Source organism: Poecilia mexicana, unplaced genomic scaffold (genome assembly GCF_051168715.1).
Source record: "Poecilia mexicana isolate PSO_F unplaced genomic scaffold, ASM5116871v1 scaffold_6, whole genome shotgun sequence".
Taxonomy (NCBI): domain Eukaryota; kingdom Metazoa; phylum Chordata; class Actinopteri; order Cyprinodontiformes; family Poeciliidae; genus Poecilia; species Poecilia mexicana.
This window is the reverse complement of record NW_028263375.1, coordinates 2,752,894-2,769,466: the sequence shown is the minus strand read 5'-3', so window position 1 is coordinate 2,769,466 and position 16,573 is coordinate 2,752,894. Positions and strand designations below refer to the sequence as shown.

The 16,573-nt window shown below is 37.5% G+C and overlaps 1 protein-coding gene across 2 annotated transcripts in view; it reads left to right on the top strand.

Moving 5' to 3' along the window:
• Nucleotides 1–16,573, top strand: part of vps13b (vacuolar protein sorting 13 homolog B) — a 298,354-nt gene that overhangs the window by 70,455 nt on the left and 211,326 nt on the right. For both annotated transcript variants that reach the window (XM_015003945.2, XM_015003947.2), the window contains exons 18-19: nucleotides 1,119–1,253; nucleotides 2,394–2,573. In XM_015003945.2, the coding sequence (XP_014859431.2) occupies nucleotides 1,119–1,253; nucleotides 2,394–2,573 (315 nt within the window). The remainder of the gene's footprint in view (nucleotides 1–1,118; nucleotides 1,254–2,393; nucleotides 2,574–16,573) is intronic.

Sequence of the window (16,573 nt, the reverse complement as noted above, 5' to 3'; positions counted from 1 at the left end):
TCTCCTTATTCATACAGAACAGTCACATTAATCAGTTGGGAAGTAATCCCCAGTTAAATGACGTCCCTTTTGTTTCGTTTAATTAAATTTTTTCTATTCCCTGTGCAACTTCTACTTGGTTTAACCTTATTGTTCTTTTGTGGCATTTTGTTCTGCATTTTACATTTGTTCATCTCAGAGTCACATGTTCAACATGTTACAAAAAACCCAAAACATCTGTAAACTCAGTAAGAAAAAAAGTGTTGACTGCTTGTCGGAAATGAAGAGGTATTACTGTAAGAGGGGATTGTTTTGAAATATCCTGTAAAGTCTTGTTGGAAATGGTGATGTAAGAATGCAGTGTCTTTCCCTTGGCCAGTTTGTAGCTCAGTGGAAGAATGTGTCAGGTGATGGATGGATCTTCCTCCCTTCTCTCAACAGGCTTTTTGGCAGAGGACACCATTTACTTTATAATGCTTTTCAGTTATCCAGCTAGTGTTTAACCTTCCTCTGCTTTTATGTGCTTGAAACGGTTTCTGACTATAAAAAACATTGACATAATTACTTTTGGTATGAAAACTCTCCCACCACAAACACACACACACACACACACACACCGACACACACACACACACACACACACACGCACACACACACACACACACACACACACACACACACACACACACACACACACACACACACACACACACAAATCCGCAAGTTTCACACTCTTTAGCACTGTTGAGTTATTAGGAAACAAGATTAGATGATGTAATTTTTAATTATATGTCCTGTAGGTGCAATTATTTCTCTTTACAGTAATTTTAGTTTCAGTTCTCTGAAAAATATAAACCCTTTAAAATCACTAAGTTTTAATCTTTGGGCTCTTCAATGTATGCATGTAGTATAATATGCACATGATTATGATGCGCTTGGAAAGAAAAGGTACTTTTTGTTTGTAGTAGCCACTACCAAACACATTCTTTTTTTAAATGCATTTGTTAGTTGTTTGTTACATAGCACCTGGTTGGTCAGTTGTAATTAAAACCCAATCAGATAAAAACAAAGCCACAGAAGAAGTTTTTTAAAGTTGCAAGACTGCAGTTCATATTCACTTTTTTATTTTTTTTTATTAGGTGTGAAATATCCAGGCCCGTCACCGACTCTCGAGGGCTTGGTCCAAAATCTGGAGCTGAAGTTCTGCAGCCGTGCGATGGTGAAATGTGCCTCAGGAACTGTGGGAGCTGTAAAAGTGTGCGCCAGGACCCCAGGTGTGTACAGCTGTGCCCTGTTAAAACTTTACTGCTTGTGTAGGAGGGAAAGAGTGAGACAGACTAGACTCTTCCTTTACTTTCTTGAAGTCATACTTTTACATGCTCCAGTCTGTCTCTATCCCTCTCTTTTCTTTAGTCCACATTTTATCTTGATTTCTTTCCAGCTATTTGATTCAGCCGCTGTTTTCTCCCGGATCTGATGTCGCTGGGCTGTGGTCACGTCTTTGATAGGACGGATGTTATTGAAATAGTGTCATAGCGAAAAGTTCACAAGTTCAAAATGCACACATGATGCTGGTTAGATTAGATGTAATGCAGCTGTAATTATAGAAACATATAAAGATAAAAGCGTGCATAATAAATTTTGGTAACTTTAATATCTGGGATTCACAGAATATTCACTGCATAAAATAATTCACTACTTTAGCAGAAGATGACACTGTTTCATTACAGCTAATATTCTGCCCTGCATTTAGAGTACAGTGTTTGGTTTCGCTTTGACCGTTTAAACAGTGAATGGACTGAATCTATGCAACACTTTTTAGCCATATATATCAATCAGAGAGCTTCATACTAGAGCCACACAGGCCCCCCCAAAAATGCACATTTTTATAAACCTGGGCAGGAGAACGCTGGAGTCAAACCTGCAACTTTTGGATTGAGTATTTTTCTTTTCAGCAACAAGGAATAAGCTACAAATGTTCATCATATTTTTCCTCATGGAATTTACTGTATGCTTACTTTTTATGATGCATGGTATTTTGACCCAAATTTTATGCAGTACTTTATTTTACCTTTTCATTCCAGACTTTGTTTTAAGCTTTAGTAAGAGTATAATTGTATTATGATTGTTTTGAATTGCTGTGATAACATGCAGCACAAGGTTGTAGCTATTAGCTCTTTTACCTTGCAGCTAGTTGGTCCTGGATTGAAAATAAAAATAATAACAACAGATAGAAGAGAGATGCTGTCTTGGAGCATATCGATAAACGTTTTTAGATAAAGTGGTACCTTGGGATCCAAATTATGTTGCTCCAAATAAAGGTCAAAGACTAGATATGCTGCCAGCTGTTGGCTGGGAACTCAGAAATAGGACAAGCTAAGAATTTTGATTTAACCTAAACTCTTGTCTTTCAGGTTCAGAGGAGGGCATAAAGGAAAAGCTGGTTCCACTTATTCAGGGCCCTTCTGACACCAAAGAGCTCCACATGAGTCGCTGGCTTAATGAGATTCGCAAGCCCGAATCTTTATTGGCGCCGGACCTGCTGGCATTTTCTGTACAAGTGCCTCAGCAAGGAGATGATTGCAGGAACTCAGGTAAAAGAACGATTATTTGGCTCCAAAGATGAGTTGGTTTTAGACTGTAGAGGTGGGAAATCAGATTGTAGGAGGGACACCAGTGTTGTAGAAATGTTGTTTAGATACTATGTTCCTGTACAGACCTAACTGCATACACACATTTAAAACTAGAGACATGGGAAGGAAAAAAAAAAAACATCCTCTTTTCAAGACTTGATTGATTTCTACAGTGCCATTAAATGCATTTGTTTTGCAGCTGTAACAAATACTAGAGTTTTTAAAGTAATGTACAGTTTTTTTTACAGAGTGTTGGTTTTGTCTCTATTGACATTGGATAAATGTAGGAATTCTGGTAAATTCTGTTTAGTGCATGGTTTCAGATTATTACTTTGATTTAGTAGGCATATTGCTTCAGCGAAGCAGTGGCTCATAAACTAAAGACATATTTTTTGAATATTAAAACCTGACATAAACACAAAGCAGAAGTCTGAATAGAAGCATAAAGGGACAGAGTGAGGCCAAAGATGAAGTTGATGAAGTTGGGCTTTTGAGTCCCTAAAGAAAAAGTTATATCCCCAGCAGATGTTTAACTGTGGAGCTCTGCAATCCTTCTCTATATTGCCTCTTCTTTTTTCCAATCTTTTTTGTTTAAAGTGTCTTTATTTCGTTCTTCATTTTGTCCAGATACCTATTTTTTTTAATCATGTGGACTCTCTGTACCTACGTCTATAATTTCATTTATTTCTCTTTAAACACATTAATGATTGAATTTTGTAATTGTTTAGTAATCTGATTTAAAGTAGTCTTTACCAAAAAGCAAATGGTGTAACTTTGTTTTATATTGTTCTGTGTAACTTTCTTGACCATACATGTTAGCTCGAGTACATGTGCAAAATTTGAATTTGTGCCAGAAGTCCTTTTATATAAAATTCACCTGTCCATACAGGCATATAAAGGGGCACCCAAATTGATGGGCCAGAATTTTTCTCTCCGTTTCTGTTTTGCTGTGTGTGCGTGCGCTGGAAGAGTCTGAAAAGCCTGTGTGTGAGTGCAGGCAGTCTTAGATGTCCACTTAAAGGTCTGGTTTTTCTAGGCTTTTCAGCCCCACATCAAAGCCTTTGGTGTGTGCACATGTCCCTGCTGTCAACCAGAGCTGACTGAGAGCCTATCAGTGAAATGTTTATGGAATGATAGATGTAACGCCTCGTTCTGCCAGAGGTGAAAGGTGGTCCAAAAAAAAAAAAAACTAAAAGGCTGCAGCCTTTTAGAATTCATTCTCTTTGCTACTAGAGAGCCAATTTAGGAGATTAAGTGATTGTGACATTTCAAAGTCAAGAGATTACTTGGTGTATGTTAATGTATACATAAACCTTCGGATCTGGGTAAGCAAACTAAAGTAAGCCTTTCTTTCACTATAACCGTTGTGATAAAATATTCTGCAATAGACTTTCACTAATCGACTTTCATTGTCTGAATTACTTTTACTTTGTGGAAACTGTCATATTGAAATGCAATTGTTTTGTCATTTAAATGTCTTATATTTATTTTACTCTCCTCAAGCAATAGAACTGATAAACCTTAATTTGTACGTTCATGTTTTAGAAAATGTGAGTGCAGTTAGTTAAGGTCTTGTTTTTAGTGTTTCACCTCCGTTCATACGTGTGACCTGTGTTCTGTCATTTCTTAGAGATATCACCAGCACTTTTCTTAAGGATCTTTTAACTCCATTCATTATATTTTCAATTAATTAAAAATGAAAAATGTTTCCATCACTAGGATTCCACTTTCTATAATTTTCCTGGTCTGATATACATATTATCCACATTTGCAGCATGCATGTCTTTTTGCATTGGTTCCCCTGTGAAACACTTGTAAGACAAATCACAAATGAGACGTAAATTGCCCATGTAAAAGCAGCGATGGTGCCAGTTGTTGACTTTCTGGTGGCACATTTAAGTAGGAACTTGGACAAATATTTTAATCATGTTGCAATCCCTCCTATTTTAATCTTTTTATTGAAAGACTGAGTAGTTTGGAAATATGGCCAGGGACATCTGTTTTCTGTCTCGTTGTTTACCAGTGACTTAAAACAAAATTCCAGTTTACTTAGAAAATGAAGGGAGTGGGTTGGGGTTTTGGATTGGTGGTTAAAGGAAGTCCTGGTACACTTGCAGAACTCCTGCAGATTGAGACGAATCTGTTTTCATTTAATTGAGTTGAGGTTGGAACGTTCTAATAAATTGAACACAATTAAAGGCTCAACTGTTGATGCTTAAGGCCCAAACAGCTCTGGTTTGAAATGTCCTCTGAGAAATTATCTTTGGAGGATGTGTAATTGCCTTTAAGCATTTTTTTAATTTACAAGGTCAGTTATGCGTTGTCTTCAAATTAAATTGTTCTACTGTTCTTAATAGTGATATATATGTATATGTTTTTTTTAAGAGTTTCTCTTTCGAAAAAGTCAAAAATTAACCGCTTTGTACATCACTAAAGAGAACGTAATTGACTCTGTTAATCGTTGTTTGCTGGACAGTAACTGGCTGACGGCTTCTCTCTTTGTTACTGATGATTGAGAAAACCAAGGTGAGGTTAGAGTAGAGGCACTAAAGGTCAGAGCCATGGTTTTCCAGAACCTCTTGAGTAGCAGCAACCTGCAGGTGTCCACTACCAGTACACACACACACACCCTTCACTATGAGTTTCATTAGTTGAGGGACCAACAAATCGGGTGGGCTTATGATCAGAGAGAAAGGGAAAGAGGGGAATAGCATGTGTTTTCCCTAGGCACACCAGCAGCTGCGAGAGAATGATTTATGCTTTTCTCAGAACTCTGGGATCCTAAAATGTTACATTTAATCAAGCACACTGTGAACGGAGCAAATGTTAAAGATGTTCCCTATAAACCCCTCCTGTTTTGATGTTTTTTCCATACCATAGGATCTGTGGGAATGGGGCAACAAAGTGATCTTTAATCTCAGTTTAAAGATATTGAAAGGAATTATGAATGCAACACGAATATGGATGGTCCTTTGAGAATTTCTTTGGCTCTATAATTATGATCACATTTAGTTCCTTCATAGATATACATGATACTTTTTTTCCCTCCAGTTTTAAAAATCTGAAAAAAAAAAAAAAAAAAAAGTCAATGTCTTTATGCAGTCTGTCAACTCAATACTTACTGCTACCAGTGTTGCATATGTAGCACACATACTTTTAAGGGAAAACAATTTCCTCTTAAATAGCATGGATTGTTTAATCTTCATTGATTCTTCACACTGACTTGTATGGTTGGGTGTGTTCGTAGTGTGCATTGATTTAAGTGTCTTGAGGGATCTAGCCAGAGCAGTCAGAAACAGGTGGTACCTTATTCTGCTCTGGGCATGTAGGACCCTAAGACTAATGAGAGCAGGTGGGAATGACTGCCTCCTTACTTTGATCGGACCATTTCACACATGCAGCTCACAGACACTCTATTATCCTCATTGATACATGGACACACGTATATGTAGAGGAAAGCTATGCAAATTCTTTCACTGTGAAACCAAAGCTTTTTGTAATGGAGGACTGACTCTGTAGATGGAGTGTGAACTGACACAGGATCTCCCTTGGTAGGCTACTCCATTACAATCTTTCAGAAGCCTGTCGTAGTTTTATATGTCCATCTATCATGTTATTTTCCCCTCCTCTGTATGCGTCCTCTCACTCCATAGAGTGTTAAATCAACATTCTGGCTTTGTCTCAGGCAGCAGCCTGATGTCTTTAAGCTGCTGCCTGAACTTTTTGTTGCTGATGGATCTTCAGTAGACATAATGCTACTAAAAATACATTTCTTGTATGCTTTTGAAAATCCCCATGTGGCAATCTGTTAAACCCTTTGTTCATAAAGTTGGGTCCTGACCAAATATACCCTGAAGTGTTTCTGAATAAATGAAAGATAAATATCTTTTTCAGACAGTTCTTGGCGGTACATACATTTACCTGTCAGGCAAAAAGATTAAAACCTCCTGCTTAATATTGAGTATGTCTTCCTTCAGTCTCTAAAGCTGCTCTGCTCTGTAAGAGCATGACATATTTCGGCAGAAAATACCTTCAGCCCTTGTGGTTGTTACTTTTTTTTTTGCCGGCGTAAGACCAGGTTCTGCTGCTGAGGTGCTTGTAGTTTCAGTTCATAACAAGTTTAGTTTTCAACTTTTAAGATGGCCACAAGAGAGCTGTGCCATTAAGTCATTACATGTTGGTTCAAGTGCGTTTAAAAATACAGTCGAACCTTTGAATGCAAACCATCTGAATAACAATTTTCATGTCATAAATAGTCATAAACATGAATGCCTCAGGACTACCCCAATTAAAAATGTTCTGTATATGAATCACGAGGATGTCAGCAAGCCAGCCAGCCCACTGCACCCTGGTGATCCTGGCTTTGTTTTACCAGTTAATGCTCCACATGCAGCTTGTGTGTAGTTTTCTCCCTCCTTTCATAGGCCTGCCTCGCAAAGGAATTAATGGTAGAGGTGTGCTCTTCCAGAGACAGTTTTGAAAACAGTACACTACTTTTGTGCACATCACTGTCAAGCCATTTAAATGCACCAGAGATCGGTACATAAGCAGTGCATTTTGACCTTTCCAAGCGTTTGAAAGTGCAGGCAGAAACAAATTGAAATAGACAAAGTTGTTTTTAATTATAAACCCATACATAGTGATGCATTTATTTTTGCCAACTCTTCCAGCCAGTTCGCATGGAATGCTACAAGTGTCAAAATATGTTGTTGTGCAGAAGAAACTAGGATGGGCAGCACATCATGATCACTTTCCTTAGCTCATTATGAAAGTTGTTTATTTATTTATTGTCTTTATTTCAGCGCACAATTAGTCTGAAAATTGTTTGATATAGGACTAATGACACTGGAAATGACTTTAGTTTTGAGTGCTTTGCTTGTTTTGGCACAAGTGTTGGAACAAATAATTTTAATTTCCACTATCAGCAGACAAACACAATTCCATATACACATTTTCAATAAGCAGTACATTTGTATTCAGAGGTGCCTCTATGATGTAAGGCATTAAATTGTGCTTTTGACCTCTTTTACTTTGAAAACAGTTTCCTCTTCTTAAATTTGTCCTGTGACGGTTCTCCCATTTGTCAGTTCAAACCCCCATTTTACACCAACACATTAACTTGTCATCTCTTCTTACTTCCATTTTGTACTCGTAAACACCTTGTACTATTGTATGAAACCACTGGGGTTCAGTTCATGCATTTTTTTGCAAGCACAAATGAAATGGTAAAAAAGAGAGGCTCAAACATAATTTAATAGATTATTACTGAATGAAAACTGGTTACATAAAATACCCATTTTAATTTATTTAAATGCTCATCACTGTTTGGGTTAGTTGACTAACAAAATAAGACAGATTGTGACCTATGATAAAAACCTAAGTAATAAGTGAATTCCTAGTGGTGGATATTATTTATTGAAACAATATAACCCAAGTATTCTCAAGTGCTCAGAGTCCATCCCCCTAGATATTAGAGAATGTAAATGGTTATGTTATAATACCACTCTCTGGTGTGTGTCACATGTAGCAGTGTATTCCACATGAGCTGCTTCTGTCTGCTTCTCACTAATCTGCATTGTTTCTGCTTTGTCTGGTTTGGACATTTGAGTCACTAACGGGAGCTTGCTCCCTGATGTCAAAATGTTCAACATTAATGACGGGATAGTGTCTGTTTCCTTCTGGCAGGTAAAACACATAATCAATGTATTAAAGTAGAGCATAAAACCCACAGAAACTGAATAGTCCATATAGTGATTACAAATAGTTTTACTAACTTCTTCAGCTTTCTGGCTGCGGTGGGTTCTGATGACAAATACATGGCTTACAAGGCTGCTAAAATCCCTCTGAGGAGGAGGCCATCTTCATTTCTACAAATAAGCAATTCCTCCAATGTCTTAAAATATGAACTCTCTACATACTCCTGTGTAGTAGTAATTTAGATTTAAATTTACAATGCTTTCTGAGTCCCTAGGGAGTTCCCTGTGTAGCTCCAGGGAGTTGTTAGAGGCTTGATTCTAGGATGCAAAATGTTTTTTCACTTCCTGACTACATATACTGTATACAGCTCAAACTTACTCTCAACTGAATGAATATCTGACAACTTATTGCCATTATTCTGCAATTGCACCAAAAGGGCTAGTGTGATATGCTGGTTTCAAGATGATATTTTAAAGCGTGTAAGCATACATAGCAGTAAGACATGGCGAGATAAATAAGGCTATATCTCTGAGTGATGCATAAATATAAGTTCATCTTTGCATATTGTATAACCAACCATGTTTTGAAAAGATATTTATGGTTGATAAATAACAAGAGGTTCAGCCAACTCAAATTGCTGTTGTGACTGATCAGCCTGTAGTTTGAATTCAGATAGTAAACAAAGTGAATGCACCATGCAGATATGCTTCAGAGAATATTAGATTTACAATTGTTTTTAACTGGATCATTCATTTTTTTATGTTTAAAGTTTTTTGACATTTCTTCACCAGACCAATCTTCACCGCTCCCACTCTGGTCATGTTTCGGCATTTAGTGTGTATTTCAAGCAAGGCAGATAATGTGGAGATTAGACCCAAGGGAACCAACTCAGAGCTGGCTGTTGGGATAAATCATGGCCGATTACTGGAGCTGTTCATCTGTGAAGTGTTGGGCTACTAAGACCACTCTCACAGAGCTTAAAGTCTGTCTGGAGCGTGAGGCTGAGGAACATGAATAGAAACGAGAAACAAGGGAATGAAAGCTGAAGCTAGAACATGGTTAACGTTGGAGAGTTGTCTTGGCCTAAAACGGCTGCCAACTCTGCTCTGCACAGTTTTTTTCTGAAAGCTCCCAGACTGTACCTGTTAAATTTTCTGTTAACTTTAAAGTAGATGACAGTAGTTCTCTATTGCTGTTTGCAAACAGAAGCTTAAAACCCAGACATAGACTTTTACAGAGTTTGATCAAATCCACCAACCTTGAAGTGGAAATTTTTAATTACATGAAGGGTTGACTTTAGCATCTCCACAGATGTGGAGAAAGAGATTCAGTCTTAAGTTTAAAATGTTTAATATTTGTCCTTTGATTAAAGCATTCACAACTGCCAAGGATTGTTGATTATTCAACAATTTATATGGAGCAGACATGCTGCTGCAACCACAGCATGTGTTTGTGAATGTACATTTACTGTTCCTGTGAGATGAGCAATAATAATTATAGATCTATAGATTATTTAAAACTTCTTTTGAGCTAAAGCTGTGCAGGAGTAAAAGATGCTCAACATCAGGTAACAATATATAATCATCCTGCTATGCTGCTCATCTGCAATTGAACCCACAGTTAAGTTGAAGATGGTTTTCCAAATAAATGGATTCCATTGTTATCACTGTTTTGAGATACTGGATTTTGGCTGATAAATCAAAATTTGCTACAAATATTTAAATTTTTTTTCCACAGAAGTTTTAAACAAGTACTTTGTGGTAGTTAGAAGCCTAATCCTAAATTAGCAGGTGAGTCAGAAACGAAGACTTAGGTTTTGAGTGTGAAAATGGGTCATTCTGGGTCACTGCAGTTTAACTTCTATAAGCTGTGGTCTTGGTAGGGCAGTGTCTGAGGAAAAAGTAGAGGCAATTAGCCTTTTATACTGTGTGATAGTAGAGATGATGGAAACTAATCAGTCTCATTAAGAATATCTTTGCAAAGGCTCCATAATACATACAATGGTTGGTGTAACAGTTAAAAAATGTTAACTGTTTTATCACATTTATTGTGAATTTAACTTTTAGCAATGAAAAATAATTTGGACACTTTGCAACAAAACACCAATGAATTGATATTTAGCAAACAAAATATTGTTTGTCTTGTTTTCATAATTTTAGTGGGTTATAACTCCAATAAAATGTAAGAAGTTTGTGGAAGGATAGCCAACACACTTTGACTCAAATAATGCGAGCCTTAGTGTATGTATGATGGGGTATATTCTCAATCATCCAGAAGATGACAAAATTGAGTACTTAGATAATATTGTAGTTTGGACTCTAACTTATAACCCATGTTCAGAACTGAAGAAACCTTTGGATGACATGTGAAATGTCTTTAAGAAAAAAGAAAACTCCACTTGCTATATTTTTAAGCTCTTGGTTTATAATTTTTTAAATTTGAAAACAAAAGAAAAATATTTTCACTCTCTTGCCAATTAACAAATAGGCATAACTTTATTTCTAACTTAAAACTAGAGAAGTTTAATGTGACCTAGTCACTGTAAGAAAAAAAATTATCTGTTGTACATGGTAACTGGCAAATCTCCCTAATCACCTCCCACTAACATGTAACTAGATTTTAAAATCTCTTTAAAGGAGATTTTCTCACAATTTGTAAGACTCATATTTTTCAAAGTAGCCTTACTGAGTGAATATAACACCTGAAAACCAAAATTTACCTTCACTGAGATTATTAATTCGTCAAGCATAATTGCAGAACAAGAGAAACACAAGTCGTTTTAAACCAGAAACACTTTGTACATGTTCTGTAGGGTTTGACTGTGAAATGGCATTCTTACAAGCTGTTTACCCTTTATCCAGCTTTGGACTGAGTAGCAGGAATGGAGAAGGTCAATTTACTTAACCTTATCTAATTGAATGTTGTCACTGGATCAAAGGTCGCCACATTCCACACAGTGAGATCAAACATCTCACAGCGAAATCAAAACAGTTGGCTTCCCTCCATAAGGTAATCAGGGTTTGGAGTTTTATTTTAACAAATTAGAAGGCATAATCTAGACACTCACTGTGTAACGCAGAAGACTGTGTAAATTGTCTTTAATTATGCACATATAATTTAATATAGTTAGGTCTTATCCAGAGAACTGGCTCTCCTACGTCTCTATTTCAGTAGTAAAAATTTTGCAAACTATTTTGCTGCTTTATTTCAACTTGTGCTTTGCAGCAGTTGTCCTATTTATATATCTGTTGTTTCTGTAAGTCAAATAACTTGTATTTTTTGCTGACGGAAACAAACATCTTGTGGTGGCTCATCCCACCACTTAGTTTATCAGAGTCACTGTCTGTCTGTGAGCCATGCATCTGTCTTTCATCTCTCATTATTGCTGCTCCAGCAAGTAAGATCAATCACCGACTCCTAAAATCATTAAAGTTTGGTTACTGATTCATACTCTGCCAGTTGTCGAGCTGCATGGAGGCTAACCGTCGTTTATGCAGATGCTGAATAGGCAGAGTAAAGTGAGTTGGCTGAAGTTCTGTACCAGTAGCCAAACCAATATGTGTTTCATTGCTTGAGTGCCCCTTAGAAAACACGCTGTGGGCGTGGGAAGAGAATAAGAGCCCATTAGGTTCTTCACAGCTCAATTGGTGCGATATGCCTTCTTTCTGGTAAAGCCTCTTACCCCCAACAAAATCTCCTCCACATCGACTCCCCTTCTTATCTTGTGCTTCATACACATTTTCCCAGGGCACACTGTTGCCCTGGTCAGTTTGTGAACCCACACTGGGTAAGGTTTTGTCGCAAAAAATTCTCCAGCACACACTCATAAATAATACAGAAGTGAAAACTAGTGTGCAAATAAAACAGCAATATGGAGCATGAAAATATTGAGAGGAAAGATGAGTATAAAAGGAATAAGAAATATTACATATTTTATCATTTGCGTTTTAAACTGATTTGAAGATTAGTACTTGGGGACTAGGATAAGATTCAATTCATCAAGCCAATAGTTGTTACAGGAGTCTGGGTGTGACAGTGATGGCAGTCAGTGAGATTTCTCACAACTTTGGCAAAGTAAAATGTGAAGTAATTAACAGAATCATTCAATGGGAACCAGACTGGGGGAGTTGAGGTGTGAAGTAAGGCTCCATGAAGAATGGCATGTAGCACTCACAACCTTCATTAATGTTGAATTTACTCTAAGTGTGAAAACTAAGCTTCTTTTCTGCCTGTGTTGAAGCTATAATTTATAACCTTGTGATATGACAGTTTGTGTGTCAGTTTGAATATTGCTTAATTATGCAAAGCTTAACCCTGCTCTGTTCCTCCACATACAGAGAGCTAAGTGATGCAGCTTGTCAGCTAGTCCAGTCCTTGAATCTGAACCTCAGGGGTTGAACCCATTTATTCCACATTCCTTCAACACTGCTCATGTCACTCTATTTCCTTTTGTACCAATTTATAAAAGCGGTCTGACTTAAAAGTTGTGTAATCTATTCACATCTCTAACAACTTTGATTGTGTGCAGTTATTATGTATGGAGTGCACCATTGATTTTGTTCCTCCACAGTACTGTACTGTACTATACTATACTATACTATACTATACTTTACTATGCTATACACTATACTTTACTATACTATACTATACTTATACCATACTTACACTATACTATACTATGCTATACTATACAATACAGTATAACTGTACTCCTTGGCAGGAGTACAGTTATACTTAGACTGCACTGACTTTCATTTATTTTGATAAAACATACACCCGCTAACTACAACTACTAGCTTTTTATGCATAAACTAAACCGAAACATCTTCACACTGACAACAATTAGTACTTGTGACATTGCAACAATAATCTCAAATGGCCTGCTTCTGCAAACAGACAAGAAAAAGAGTTCCAGATCCCTCCTGCAGTCCTGTAGCCCCTTACTTCCTGGTCTTCACCCTCTTCCCTCCTTTCCCTCTCAAGGTCTTTTCTAGCCATCACCATATTCTCTGTTTTTTCTTGTTAGACCTTCAAACTGATTCAGCTTCCCCACCCCACTTAACCTTTTTGTACTTGTCTGCCAGGTTGGGCAGGAATGTTAATGGAAGCTGTCACTGGGAACTTATCTGAGAGGTGATGGGGAGCACCAACCAGGACATCATCTAGTGACAGAGGCTCTGGCCTTGTGAGAGTTATGGTCGTTTGAGTGCAAAGAGCACCGCGCTCCCTTACCTCCCTCAGCTTCTTCTGGTAACTTGAGCCCAATATTTTTTAGGACCTTGGAGGGCCTTGTGACTGGTCATCCTCAACACAACTACGGTTTTATGGCTAGTTGTCTTTCTCTGACTTTAAGGATCTAGAGTTTTCTCTTTTTTCCCTCCATCACACCATGTATCTTAGAAACAGGCCCAAACAAGTGCACTAATGACCTTAATTTCCTGAGTTGTGTGGTGATGACAATTATGTCCACATGCAATATCTGATTATAGGCAGCCTCTTCAACGTGTTTGCTTTTCTTTATGTTTGTGCTGTAATGCTAACCTTTGTTTTAAATGTATTTCTCACTCACCCTTATCTGCAGCATCAGCATTCTTGGGTTACCAAGGCCTTTGGCTTCTGTTGGATTTATTTTATTCTGGGGATGTGAATAGAGGATTTAAAAGTGGGCTCTGCCTACAGGCATAAAGGGTGTCATTTGTACTTTTTTCTCACATCTAGATTTGTGTGATATGTGAGCGTAAAATAAAGTAGACATGCCACACAGCCAACACATTTATTACTGAAATTAATTAGGAAAACATTTTAGAAAGATATCTGATCCTGTGTTTTGAAAGCTGCAGTTAATGTGTTTCTGTACCCAGAGTGTGTATTAACTCAACAAGCTTTCAGGCTGTACAGACTGTCTGAACTGAGAAGAGGCCTGACACTTTGCCTACAGGCTACACCCTTGCCTATGTGATTCTAAACTCCACAGCTAGGTTGCAGAATTTGCTCCAAGGTTTAAAGCCTCAGAACCGCCTATCAATTCCCTGAGAGCTTTCACTAATAGGGCCTTCCTGCCTTGGTGTGTTTGGGAAAAGAACGCAAGATCTCTCATACATTTGATCATATCACTTTATATGAGTGTGCTTCGGCTGATCAGGTCATCAGCTTGTCCACACAATTTAAGCATAGATGATTATTTTTTCATTATGTATCAATTTTAAGACTTGTGACTGAAAACAAATTTGGTAATCGGTGTTAAATAGGAGAAAAAATGCAGCTAGTTTTTCTTAATTGCACTGAATATGCCTATATTACCATTTCCAATATTTTCAAGAAGACTGCCGCTAAGCAGCTAACTGCTGCCTTATGGAGCACTCTTTATAACTTTAAATTTGGACTTTGTAGAGGTTGATAAATAGAAACACCTGAAAATCTTTTGGGGTTGACACGTTTTTCTGAGTTTCAAAATATTGCTGTTAACTCTCATTATCTCATGATCAGAGCAGAAAACTGCCATTCACCTGAACAAAGCATCCTTTAGCCATCTGCAGGTCGTACAAAACGTGAAGGAAAGGAAAAGCTTGTGACAGCAAGTGTGGGTGGAAGAAATAAAGACTTCTGAATGTGTCTGCTCTGGTTTAAATTGTCAGTGTCAGCCTGTGATTTTAGACAGGCGAGGATCTCTGGCCAGGTGGAGGCATTAAATTCACTCTGCTGGTCCACTCAGGGAGATGGATGAATTGTCTACATGTGTGGTGCTCAGTGTGCAGTAGACCAGCTTTCAATGGAGCTTGGTACTAAAGAGTAGAGAGGTGATATGATGGAGCTCATTCACAAGGTGTCATTTATGAAGTGAGACGTTAAGAATTTACCGGGGTGGGGGGGGAGGTTTATGTAATGCCTATAAGGAAACACATTTGAATTTGGTTCCTTTTTAAACTGCATCATACACATGTTTAATTATTATTTTTTTTAGAAAATGTCCTTATTCAAAATAAATCGTATCTGATGCCTCCACATGTTTTATTTCACACAGAACTACAAAACCTACAAGGCCTGTTCTAAGAGATTATACTATTTGATCTTGTGAAAGTAATTTTGACCCATTTGTTTTTGTTTTACTATTTTTGTTTAGAAAAGTTTCTTGTCAACTAGTGCATTATTTAGGATTACTGCTGTATTTCCAAAACTTTTTTTGCTTTTCTCTTTTATTCATCAACACACTTTTTATTCAGAGTTTTTTGACTGCACAATTTTCCTTTTTGCGTGCATTTTACATTCCGTCATTTAACTCCTTTTTGGACATCTTTCCCAAAACAATTTTTGGTCATGCTGATATGCTTCAACAAAAAGTCTTGTTTAAATATGTCTAAAATACCGTGGTATAGAAGGTGAATATTTTATTTTCTGATGTATAGTATGTTCACATTTGTGTCCAATAATGTTCAGAACTTACTGTGATTTAGTTCTCCTCTATTAAAGAAACCCTCTAAAGATAAAGAGGCCGTCTCTTTGAAACAGGGCTTATGTGAACTAGGCAGGAAAGTGGTGTGTGACAGCACTCAGTGGGTGGAAAGTTCCTATCATGGGTTTAATAAGACAGCCTAATCTGTAAACCCTGTAATATCCACCACTCTCCCACCACTTCTGCCACCTCCAGTGTTGGCGACAGCATTTCAGCACTGCTGCTCCTGGATCCCTCTTAGCCTCTGGGCCAGCCAACCAGTCGCCCTGTCAGCCCAATCTACCCAGTCCGTCGGGTTTGTTTAAGAGTCTCTATAATTCCTCTTGATTAAAGTGTCAAAGGTCACACCGTCGTGCTTTTCCACATCGTGTCGGGGGTGCAAATTGGGAGGTGGGGCAAAGAAGGGGTGAGACGGACTGATAAGGAGCAGATGGGGGGGCTTTTAAAAATGGGACCTTATCACAGAATCACACAGAGGATTTATGACTCAGTAGAGTAATGAACTGATGCTTCAAGACCAAGTCATTTTTCAAATGAGATATAGTTATAGTACGTAACCAACTACTCAAACCCACAACCATCTAGCATATCTGGTCACAATCCTCAGAGCCGGGCCAGAAAAAAAACAGGCTTACCTTTGTCTTACTTTAACTATGAAAAAGCCAACACTTTAGGTGATTTATTGAGGCATCGTTTGCAATATTCCTGTATCTATGAAAACTCCATAAACGTGTATTAGCAAATTAATTAATTAACTAAAACCTAAAGTCAAAAGCTATGACTTAGGGTTTTAACAAAATTAAGAATCATAATT